The following is a 12771-nucleotide window of genomic DNA, read 5'->3' as shown; positions in this document are numbered from 1 at the left end:
AACAGTCTGACAAAGGATATGACCAAGGAATGATAAAATGCTGACAAAGGTCCATATAGTCAAAACTATGGCATTTCCAGTAGTCATGTGTTGATGTGCGAGTTGGACCATAAAGAAGGCTGAGCACCGAAGAATCGATGCTTTTGAACTGGGTGTTGTAGAAGACTCTTGAAAGCCACTTGGACAGCAAGAAGATAAAATCAGTCAATCCTAAAGGAAATCAACCCTGAATATTCATTGGCAGGACTGATGCTGAAGCTGAAGCTCCAATACTTCGGCAAAATCTGATGTGAAGAGCCGACTCATTGAAAAAGACCCTGGTGCTGGGAAAGATTGAGGGCAGGAGGAAAAGGGGGTGACAGAGGATGAAGATGAGATGGTTGGATGGCATCATCAACTTAATGGACATGAGTTTGAGCAAACTGGAAGATAGTGAAGGACAGGGAAACCTGACGTGCTGCAGACCATGGGGTTGCAGAGTTGGGCACGACTGGCGATTGAACAAGAACAAAAATGAATGATAAGGATAAGGAGATTGCCCAACTCTTTTATATAAGACCACATCCCATACAGGCAAGAGTGAACAAAGATTAAAAAGGAGATAATAGCATCTTATGAGCAGGTTGAAAATAAAATACCAAGTTATCTCTAATGTTCTCATAAACAAAACATCTTTGTTGCCCAGTATTACAAGGTGTAGCTAGGCTTCCTGACCTTTGAAACCACCATCTCTATCTTTTGTCCTTAGTTAAGGTGCTGCTTTTAAGTATTGGGAAAGTGATAAATGAATTGCTTGGAACCCAAGGTTCTATTCCAGTCAGATACTTCTGGATTTTATTCAGGACATATTTATTTGATAGGTCCCACAGAATTGCCAAAAATTAGTGAATAGTGCATTTAGCAAGTCAAGAAAATCTGAGTCTTTACTTGAGTGCTTTTCATTTATACAGCACTCTGATCCTTATAAAGCTTCTTGCTTTTCCCGCAATTGGAAAACCTTTACCCACCTCCTGAACTCTCCTCCCCCCTAAAAAATAATAATCTAGCTATTTATAGTAGCCATTTATTGACTTTCCACTGTACTAGGCAAAGTGTCAGGTATGTTCATTTAAGCTTAGTGACAGCTAAGGACAGTGAGGAGACTAAATTGCCTATGATCACAAAACTATTGATAGAATGAGGCTTTCAATCTTGCTCTCTCTACATTTCTCATTCTTAAAGCCTAGCAATATTACTATGTAAACAGTTGTAGCAACTTGAAGCAAAATTGACCAAGCTACCAGATGGGCATTAACATTGCACAGTCTGAAAAGTTTTGTTTTGTTTTTGTTTTTCTAGCAGACAAATCTGATCCTAAACCAGGGGGTATGACTCAAGAGGTTGGCCAGCTCCTGCAAGACATGGGTGATGATGTATACCAGCAGTACCGGTCACTTACCCGTCAGAGCAGTGACTTTGATACACAGTCAGGATTTTCCATTAATGTAAGTCAGTTCCAACCTTTGATTTTCTTTCCTTTTGGTACCTATTATGGGATAAAGGGTTATGCCAAGAATATTTCAAAGGTGTTAATTTTGATGTATCTATAAATTATCTATTTCCTAAAAGTGAAGATTGGGTTGTCCCTGGGATTTTCTTTTTTTCTCCTTGGATTAGAAATGTTTCTTTAATTCATTTTTCATTCTCATCTTCCTCTGTTCTCTTTTCTGCCAGTCTTCTAGTGGCTGTTTATAATGATACCTTCCCACAAGTTATAGTATATAGATGGGAAAGGTGGTTAAAAGATAGTCAATAACATTTACAACCAGTACCCTGAAAAGGAGTCCTGCCACTTGGGGACAATTGTCTTTAAAATTAATAATGGCTCAGGAGTTTTCTTCTTCCATAGAGTCAGGTCTTTGCTGCAGATGGTGCCTCCACTGAGACTTCCACATCTGGGGCATCCCAAGGAGAAGGTAATGGGTTCACTTTTCTCTTTTGTTCTTATTCATTGAGAGGACAGCTTGAAGAAACTGGGTGTCCTGGACAGGCAGTAGAGGAATAAAGGCATAATTGTCATGTTTACTTGCCTAAGTGAACTTTGTCGGGGGTGAGCTCAGCATTCTGTAAACAAAAGGTCCATCCCAGTTATCTGAGACCAGATTAAGTATTTATACTCTTCAGGAATGCAGAAATACATGCAAATCTCCTGAGAGCCAGCAGCTCAGGACTGTAGGCCTCATTTCTTACCATTGCTACCAGCTCCAGAAATTACAATACTTTCTATAGGGTCTTTAGAAGACTGCCATTTGAATGCCCCAGTGAGAGCTGGTGCAGCACAACAGTGTTATTAAGGAGCATCCATTAATGACCAGAGCCAGGTAAATCAAAAACCCTGGACCAAAAGGGCTCAGGCCAGCTCTCCGTATCAACGTCTCACCCATGCCTATTTTCTAATTGAGCTGTATTCCATTTCATAGTATGGCACCCTGGCCCTGTACCCACCCCTCATTATATGCTAAAATTAATGGAACTGACCATAAAAAAGAATGAAATTTTGCCATTTGCAGCAACATGGATGGAATTGGAGGGCTTATGCTAAGTGAAATAAGATAAATACAAATACAAATATTGTATGACATCACTTTTACATGGAATCTAAAAAGTAAAACCAGTGAATATAACAAAAGAAGCATATTAACATACAGAGAACAGGCTAGTGATTACCAGTGGGGAGAATTAGGCAAGGGCAGTATAGGGGTGGGGGATTAAGAAATTCAAACTATTAGGTATAAACTAAACTACGAGGATATTAATAACTACAAATGAGGTATAGCCATTAAAAATTGTGAATCACTGTATTATATACCTGTAACTGATATAATTTTGTGTGGCACTGAAATTCAAAAGGAAATACAATGAATAAATAAAGCCAATGGAATTGTAACTTAACAACCCAGTAGTGGTTGCTATGGTAACATCCTTTGGTTCTCTTCTTGAAACTTCTGCACATATTTCTTTTGGTAGTTTCCACTAAGACTTATTATAGAACCTTCGTGTCAGTGACACTCTTCTAGCTATAACATTTGCATGGTGGATTCTTACTTTCTAGCAGTTTCAACAGAGCCCATTGGCTACTTGCCAAGAATTAGAGAAATGTCCTGTGTATGAGACAGTTCAAGAGCTGCTGCTTCTTGACAGGAAAGAGCTTTGAAATCCAAGTTAAGATGTTGTCCTTAATACCAGACTAGTCCATGGAGATAAGTTTAAAAGGCTAGTAATTAATAAAATATTGGTTAGTTCATTTTGTTGGACTTACTGCTCATATGTAGTATATAGTATGGATGATGGTAGTATCATTCAAGGGAAACATGATTGCCTACTGTGTGACAGACTGTGTTTTTGTTTAGTCGCTCAGTCATGTCTGACTCTCTTTGCAACCCCGTGGATTATTGCCCACCAGGCTTCTCTGCCCATGGGATTCTCCAGGCAAGAATACTAGAGTGGGTTGCCATTTCCTTCTCCGGGGGATCTTCCTGACCGGGGGATCAAACCCATGCTTCCTGCATCGGCAGGTGGATTCCTTACCACTGAGCCACCAGGGAAGCCGTGTTGGACTATAGGAGACACCAAAATGAATCAGATTGGTTCCCTGCACTTTGTGTCTAGTGAGGGTAACATGCAGTGGTGTATTTCTGGAACATTATAAGAGGAGGGAAATAGGAGAAGATGTGTGAACATACTGTATCCACAGATTACATCTGAAACCTGAACATCTTAGTTATCTACTGCAGTAGGAGGAGGACATTCAATTTGCACTAGTGGCCTGAAGTGATATCCTTTCCACTGACGACTTGATTTTGCCAATATTCCTGTGTGGAATTGAACCAGTGTTTGGCTCTTTTTCAACAGTGTCAACTCCAGAGGAATCTCGGGATGGGAAGAAAGATAAAGAAGGGGACCGGGCCTCTGAGGAAGGCAAGCAGAAAGGCAAGGGCAGCAAACCTTTAATGCCCACCTCCACTATTCTTCGGCTTCTGGCAGAGTTGGTGAGATCCTATGTTGGTATTGCTACCCTGATTGCCAACTACAGCTACACTGTGGGCCAGTCTGAGCTGATCAAAGAGGTAATATTTCTAATTTTTGCTTAATATTTTATACTTGGATCACTTGGATGCCTGCTATGTGTTGGATACTTTGCTAGGAATCCATGCATGCTAGCCCAGTGGTGAGAGGCAGAGGCCTCTTAAGGCATGTTAATGAGCTCGCCTTTTTTTCCATGATGTGGAGCCATCAGGCTCACTTGCCAAGGAATGAGCTGATACAGTTTATTACTTTGTTTTGTAGAAAATCACTTGGTCTGCATTAGACTGCAAAAGGCAAGGTTGTAGTCAGACCAGTCAGGACTGCTAATATAGTAATCTAGGGTAATATAGGATCTTGATGAAGTTAGAGGGGGAAATGAATGAGTTGAAAAGAGATTTTAATAGTAGAAATGGATGAGATTGGAATTGGAGGGTAAAGGTGAAATCAAGAACTCAAGAGATGTTTCTTGTTTTATGTTTTTTTTATCTTTCATTAGAAGAGGAAATGGTTCAAAGAGAAAATGTGGAATATGAGAGGTATCTGTGGGTCACCTACGTAAAGGTATCTAGGAGACAGGAGAATAAATGAAATACACAATATTGGTGTTTATCTTCCAGATGTATTCACACCTGAGCAAAGACACCTGATGTGGTAACAGTATTGGTAATAAATAGAATATAAAAGCCTAAATGTTCATCAGTAGAGCATGGGAAAGAATGAAGTCATATTTTATATGTCCTGATACAGAATTATCTTCAGGTTGTATTTTTCAAGTGAAAGGGCACTTTAAGAAACCATGTCATGTTCCCATATATGTAAGAGGGGTGCCCAAGGAGAGTTTTTCACAAAGGAGACCTTCTTTTGGCAGTTATATAGTTATTTTATGGTTAGTAAGCAGTAAAGGGTGTGAGTAGAACAAAGGCAATCATGTTGCAGACAAAGAATCTGAAAGCAGCTTCCATTTTTAAGCTATTTTTATCTTAATCCAAGCTTTAAAATTCATACAAAAATACACAACTCCTAAGTGATTCACCAATTAATTTTTCTTGGATGAGTACCACTCAAATAAAACATTAGAAACCCCACAAAAGCTACCCCATGCACATCTTTGCACATCTCCCCTTCCCCTTTAAACTTCCATAAAGTCACCATTATTTTATGTTCATAAATTGATTTTGTACTTTATATAAGTGGAATCTTATAGTATGTCCTCCTATATCTGGCTTCTGTTGCTTAACATGTTTGCAAGATTCATCTTTATGTGTAGTTGTAGTTTATTTTCATTGCTGTATAGAATTTCATTATATGAATGTAACACAATCTTCTTATCCATTTTAGTGCTTATAGACATTTGGCTAGTTTTCCTTTTAGAAGTATTAAAAAGTAGTACTGCTATAATCAACTCCTATACATGTCTTGGTGAACATAAGTTCATTGATTTTTGTGTATGTGTTATAAATTAATACATGAATTCATATATTTTCTGTTGGATGGTATATGCGTAGGAGTAGAATTGCTGGTGGTCTATTAAGCTTTAGCAACAGGTGTCAAGTTTTCCAGAGCAGTCACGTCAATTTATATAATCACCAGCACAGCCTATGGGTGTTTGGATTATTTCACCTCCTTGCCAGTGCTTGGTATTCCTGTTTTTCATTTTAACTATTCTAATAGGTTCATACTGGTATTGTATTGTGGTTAAAATTTCCTGTCTTTCTTGGCTATATTCTCTTTTGTGAAGTGTCCAAGTCTTATTCTTACTTTCTTCTGAATTCTTTATATATTCTGGATATAAGTCCTTTATGGAGTATGTGTATTAAATATACATTAGACATCTATTTCAAAGCTTATGCCAGTTGTTGTTATAATAATAGCATACTTGTGGAATAAGACATTTAATTGCAAATTTGTGCAATTTAATATGTGTCAAGGGACCTACTTACTGGTGCTGGATACTCATAGGTGCTTTACAGATACTATTGATAATCCTCACCTCAGCACTGCAAGGTTGTTAGTATTGCTCTCCTTAAGAGAAAAAAGAGAAGGCTCAGAGGGGTTAATAACTTGCTCAAGGCCACACTGCAGAGTAGCAGGACTAGGATTAGAGCCCAGATCTCTGGTTTCAAATCCATATTCCTTCCACTCAGTCACGAATACATGATTCCACTCAGGAATTGTCGCCCAAATTGCAAGGCTTTTATTCCAGTTTTTACTGATAATGTCACACTTTTATTCAGAAAATTGCTTTGTGTTTTATTCACTACTGGGAATTTTTTTTTATCTCCAGTAGTCTGTCTTAACCAGAGTCACCCTATCTAATTTCACAGCGCCTAGAATTCTTCAATGCATTTTTTAAATTGAGGTAAAATGCACATAAAACTAAGCATTTTAAAGTATACAGTTGTTGGGATTTAGTGCATTCGGTGTTGTGCAACCATCATTTGTATCTAGTTCCAAAATTGCCAGTGTGTTTTGATCCAAAATCTACATGAATGACAACAAAGCTAAGTTTCTAAGATACAGAATTATCAGGTCAGAAATCATTTTTAGAAGTTGGGGAGTCTGACTTAATTTTCTCCCCTATTATTGGACCTTTTTTGCTATTTTAGGTAACCCTGTATTAAATATTTCTGCATATCCATATCTGTGATTGTGCTGTGTGTTTCTCATCACGTGTCAATTTCTAGCTCAGGATCCTGGGCACATTGTAGGTTTCAGTACTATAATTTATTAGAAACTGTGGAGTAATTGTAGCATTGAATTAGGAATCAAGGCTTAAATCATCACCACTGACTTAGAGAGTTCTTTGTGCAAGCCATGTTTCTTTGGGCCTCAGATTGATGAAGATATGTAAACTTGTGAGAAATGAATGGAATTTGGAAGCATAAAACCTATATTTGTATTCCCCATCCCGATCTCCCCTCCAATATTGTAAAGTAATTAGCCTCCAACTAATAAAAATAAATGAAAAAAAGAAAAAGAGAGGAGTAAAAAAAAGAAACCTATATTTGTCACTCACTTAGCTTGCACCTTTAAGCTTTGTTTTTTTCATCTATAAAGTGGGCCTGATAATCATTAACTGAGTGAGGATCAGTTCTGTGTGCATGCACCTTGTTGATGTGCAAACAGTATGGCATAATCATGCTGTGAATAAATGTCATGATTAATGACTTTTCAGGACTGCAGTGTGCTAGCTTTTGTCTTGGACCACCTTCTCCCGCATACCCAGAATGCAGAAGACAAGGACACACCTGCGCTGGCCCGCCTGTTCCTCGCAAGCCTGGCTGCCTCAGGGAGTGGCACAGATGCCCAGGTGGCCCTTGTGAATGAAGTAAAAGCAGCCCTGGGAAGGGCACTGGCTATGGCTGAGAGTACAGAGAAACATGCCAGGTAAAATCCATGCCTGACTTAGTGCTGATAACCAATAGCATCCCCTAACTCCATTCTTGGCCCATGGAATTCCTTGCATTTGAACAAGAGTTCTGGTCATACTGGCACTGTACATTCTCTGGTTCTCAGATAGTTCTAGTGCTGCAAAATACCCAAAGGACTAATGACACTTGGAGGAAGTAGGTAAATGACTTAGAGGAAAAAAATATATAATGTTTTCATTATATTACTAGGGTCTTCAAGCAAAAGGTGGAGGAGGTTATTCAACTTTACTTTTTTAAATTATGTTTGAAGAAAATGAACAATGCCTCCACCCAGGGAGAGAGTTCTTACCTGATTAGATGTTACTTCCAGACGGAAACACAAAGGGAAGAGGGTTAACTGAGTCAAGTTAGTGAAGACATGGCCTAAAAATGGGCTGTGTTCACATGAAAGAGATGTCAAACTTCTCTCCCAGACTTCAGGCAGTGATGTGTATCATCAGTACTATCATGGAGTCCTGCCCCTCCACCTCCAGCTTCTACAGCAGCGCAACAGCCAAGACCCAACACAACGGCATGAACAACATCATTCGACTCTTCCTGAAGAAGGGACTGGTTAATGACCTGGCCAGAGTGCCTCACAGCCTGGACCTGTCCAGGTAAAATTATTCCTGAGCTCCAGCCCCAGACTTTTGCTCTCCTTTTAATCATGCTGCATATTTCTCCATTTGCCTAGTGTTTTACTTATCCTTGTCAGATAAGTAGTTAGCCAGTATGATAGGGAAAGTTTGGATGTAGGTGGAAACCTGAGTTCTCGGTATTGTTGCTTTTAATTTTAAGCAAGGCACTTTCCTGGGGTGGGGTGGGTGGGGTGGGTGGGGCCTTCATTTTCTCATCTGCTGAAAACTCAAGAGTTGGACTGGATCAATAAAATTTTTTTTTAATTTTCATTTTATTGTTGTTGTTCATGAATTAATTTGTTGAAGTGACTTGACCTGCAGAATATTTTTCCTAGGTTTGGTTCACTTGGTTATATGCATTATAGTTTAACTTGTTCCCTTTATTCCTGTTTGCTATACATTTGGAAGTGGAGACTTAGTGAAGCAATTTAAACACTATTGACTAGGTTGTATCACAGATGGTGTACATCTCATATTGTATCGGGGGGGATGCATCTCTCTGAACTTCCATTTAGTCATGGTAAGATTGACTACTAGGGTAGAGTGATAATCATCATTGTATTATTATATTTTTCTCCTTCTTAGTAGAAAACTGTGTTGTTACTTTGGCACTGTACAAATGTCTGGTTCCCTATTAACCATGTTCCTAGTGAATGGTCTTAACACCAGTTGATAATCCTTGCCTGCATCTTTTAATTTCTTAGAGGGTTATCAGTGATATCTTTCTAATTTCCATCATTCCTTCTGTTATTAGCTGCTATATTTCTGTGATTATAGCTTCAGTTCAAGAGGGAAAGTTGGTTACCCTATAATACAGTTCCTACTAAAAAGGGAAGATTAAAAACTTTTTTTCCCTTCAGTCACCAATCTTCAGAGTAAGTCAAAATGTAATAACCAAAAATGGGCCAAACTCCACCTCAAATACAAGCTCTGGCTTTCTATTTTCTAAGTAGTAGTATGGACTCATGAATTTTCCTTGATTTTTAAAATCTGATTGAATTATTTAGATCACTACAGTTATCCTTTGCATGCTCATCCTTCATGCTCTTTTTCATTACACCTTTGAGCTTGTGGGACCCCTTCAAGCTGACTTCTCTGTCCTTTTGATAAAACCTCATCAACTTTTTAAAATATTTAAAACTATGAACTCAGAGTAGTATAATGAGCACTGTATGCCTCATCTAGATTAACCAGTGGTTAGCATTCCGAACTGTCTGCTTTATTCTTCCCTCCCCTCCTCTTCATGAGCTAAATCGTTTAAAGGTTTTTATAAACATGACAGTTAACCTCTGAATACTTGAGCATGTGTCTCCTGGGAACAAAGATTCCCTTACATATCTAAAATACCATCATTACCTCTAAGAAATTTATACATATACATATATATAATGATACTATATACTTCATACTAATATATACCCAATTATTTCAAGAATGTCTTTCTCTTTATAGCCTGGGGGAGAGTGTGTTGATCGAGGATCCAGTGAGCATCACTCATTGCATTTGATTGTCATGTATCTCTTATTTTTTATGACATTTGACTGTTTTTAAGAGTCCAGAATGTCAGATGTCTTATAGAACATCCCATAATCTGGATTTGCCTAATTGTTTCTTCATGGTTAGATTCAGGGTAAACTTTTTTGGCAAGAATACCACATAGGTGGTGTTTGCGTTTCTCAGTGCTTCACATCAGGAGACACACAATGCCAATTTGTCCCATTATTGGGTGATGCTAAGTTTTATCACATAGTTAATTGTTAGAGTTCCCCTTTGTATTAACAAGGCTTCCTTGGTGACTCAGATGGTAAAGAATCTGCCTGCAATGTAGGAGACCTGGTTTCAATCCCTAGGTCAGGAAGATCCCCTAGAAAAGGGAATGGCTATCCATTCCAGTTCTTGTCTGGAGAATTCCATGGACCGAGAATCCTAGTGGGCTATATAAAGTCCATGGGGTCTCAAAGAGTTGGACACAACCGAGCGACTAACATACTTTGTATTAACAGGTCATCCGTGAGGTGATGGCTTTGAGTTCATGTGAATATCCTGTGCCCTGAAAATTTTTTTAACTCAGTAATTTTAGCATTTATTAGTGATCTTTGCCTAGATCACTTAACATTGTTGGTTGCAAAGTGACAGTTTTCTGATTTTCTTGTTCCTGTTTATTAGCTAGCATTCTTATAGTGTATAATCCATTACCATCTTTTATTTTTGTTTGATGCTCAGATTTGGCCTGTGGTAATGACCCCATTAATTTTTTAAAGCCTACTTGATTTTGAAGGCCATTTGGCACAACAAGTTGTCTCAGGCTCACCTTGTACCTTCCATGCTCCATTCCTGGAATCAGTTGTTACTCTGATGAGCCTCCATTCCTTTTTAGTGTGGATTTCTGTGCTCAGTTCATCTCTGTATTTTCCTTTATCTCAGTCCCAACATGGCCAACACAGTCAATGCTGCTCTGAAGCCTTTGGAAACACTTTCCCGGATTGTGAACCAGCCCAGTAGCCTTTTTGGCAGTAAGAGTGCTTCTAGCAAGAGCAAGTCTGAGCAGGATGCCCAAGGAGCTGCTCAGGACTCTAATAGCAACCAACAGGACCCAGGTAGGGAATCAGAGCCAATGGACTGGAGAGCTGGCCGGGTGGTCATAGTTATTTTATGGGCATGACATCACAGCTGTTCTGGCTTGGTATTGTTTCCCTGGGAACTTGCTGGCCTTCCACAGATCTGTCATAGTAGTGTGGGAATCTGCCCCACAAAGAATTCCTTAAAATTGCAGCCTTATTTGGCTATCCTCACACGTAGCCTTGTCTTTTCCTTTGTCACCCATTCATTTATTCTCTGAGAACTCGTAAATTTGCCCAGGGAAGGGACTTCATTGTTTTCATGCTTTCCTCATGGTGCCCTGCACGTAGGCACTCTTTTGATTATTTTGCTGGTTGGTTGATTGTTTCAGGCGAGCCTGGGGAAACAGAAGTGCAGGAGGAGGATCATGATGTCACTCAGACAGAGGTGGCAGATGGGGATATCATGGATGGGGAGGCTGAAACCGACTCAGTGGTGATTGCTGGGCAGCCTGAGGTGCTCAGTTCACAAGAGATGCAGGTAGGGAGGCAGATCACCCAGCGTATACCCCTATTGTGGCGCTGAACCAAACCCCCAACTGGTGTGGGTGGGTGAGTACTTTAGATCCTTGCCATTAGCTGTCTTGTTTTGCAGAGGAACACAGATAATATGCTTAGTAGATGCTCAGTAAATGTGTTTGAATTGTATTAAATGAGGGGTGGGTACAGGGCCAGGATGCCATATTATGAAATGGAATTGATCCCAATAAGGAAACAGGCACAGATGAAATGTTGACACAGAAAGCTGGTCTGAGCCCTTTGGGCCCAGGGTCTTGATTTACCTGGCTCTGGTCATTAATGGATGCTCTTTAATAACACTGTTGTTCCTATAGCACCAGCTCTCACTAGAGCATTCAAATGGCAGTCTTCTAAAGACCCTATAGAAAGCATTGTAATTTCTGGAGCTGGTAGCAGTGGTAAGAAATGAGGCCTACAGTCCTGAGCTGCTAGCTCTAAGGAGATCTGCATGTATACCTGCATTCCTAAAGAGTATAAAGACTTAATCTGGCCTCATATAACTGGGATGTACCCATTTGAAAGACAGTCTTGAGTGTAGATTGGCAGCACATGGTAGTTTCTGTGCTCTTAGCACCAAGTGTGTGGTGCTTATGTAACATCCTCTGTCACATATTACCCTAGAAATACATGCTCCCTTGCTGGCTTTTTTTAGGGTTTTAGCACTAGCACAATGATAGACTTGTGTGCATCCATATATATGTTCTATTTCTCTCCAGGTTGAGAATGAGCTGGAGGACCTGATAGATGAGTTGCTTGAGAGGGATGGCGGATCTGGGAACAGTACAATTATAGGTGAGAGCCCCAGAACTGAGTATAGCCTCTTCCTTTGCCTCAGTCTCTCTTGGGAGGACCCTTTTTCTCATCATCTGCTTGCTCAGCTCTGCCTAAGGGCTCATAGCCAGCCTAGCTGCTTGTCTCGATGTTGACAGTCTTAGAGATGAGAAATTCACAAGCCATCTACAGACCTGTGGCTGGTCTGAAGTGTTGCCTGTGTAGGGGAGGTGGAGGGGGTGGCCGTCAGTATAGATAATACATCAGGCACATCAAGAGTGTTTATTCATGGAGGCTTAGAGGAGGCTATAGAGGCTGTAGGATGAGAAAGTGCTTTCCTTTCAGTTCTTCAGTGAATCCAGGGGCTTTCTGCCTCTCAGTCTCAGTAGTGTAAAAAGAGTGAGCATTCCCTAAGGATAGCCCTTTTTACAACTCAGAGGGAAAATGACAAAGGTACTCTACTGTCACCATGCTCCAATGGTATATGTTACTTGTTTTTATTTTATTGATGAAGGAAATCAAATGATAAACTGAAGTCGACATGTATTCTTAAATTTGACAAGGCTTTTTCACACCCATTATCCTCTGTGGTTTCACAGTTAGTGGGATTGGCAGGGCAGATGTGATCATCCCATTTTACAGATGAGGAAACTGAGACTCAGACGGTAAAGTGACTGGCCAAGCTCACCTAGCTAGTCAACAGCAGCGAATCCAGGTCTTCGCCCTCATCCAAAAAAAAAAAAAAAAGAA

General features: G+C 39.8%; 1 protein-coding gene across 14 annotated transcripts in view; it reads left to right on the top strand.

The window, feature by feature from the left end:
* HUWE1 (HECT, UBA and WWE domain containing E3 ubiquitin protein ligase 1) overlaps positions 1-12771 on the top strand; it is a 153149-nt gene that overhangs the window by 113796 nt on the left and 26582 nt on the right. For 13 of the 14 annotated variants that reach the window (XM_043897309.1, XM_043897308.1, XM_043897311.1 and 10 more), the window contains 8 exons: positions 1339-1484; positions 1889-1955; positions 3892-4106; positions 7241-7452; positions 7910-8092; positions 10538-10710; positions 11064-11212; positions 11967-12042. In XM_043897309.1, coding sequence (XP_043753244.1) covers positions 1339-1484; positions 1889-1955; positions 3892-4106; positions 7241-7452; positions 7910-8092; positions 10538-10710; positions 11064-11212; positions 11967-12042 — 1221 coding nt within the window. The remainder of the gene's footprint in view (positions 1-1338; positions 1485-1888; positions 1956-3891; positions 4107-7240; positions 7453-7909; positions 8093-10537; positions 10711-11063; positions 11213-11966; positions 12043-12771) is intronic. The other variant, XM_043897304.1, reaches the window with a different exon arrangement.

This window comes from Cervus elaphus, chromosome X (assembly GCF_910594005.1).
Source record: "Cervus elaphus chromosome X, mCerEla1.1, whole genome shotgun sequence".
NCBI classification, from domain to species: domain Eukaryota; kingdom Metazoa; phylum Chordata; class Mammalia; order Artiodactyla; family Cervidae; genus Cervus; species Cervus elaphus.
Note: the sequence above shows the minus strand (reverse complement) of the source record. Positions and strands in the feature narration are given on the sequence as shown.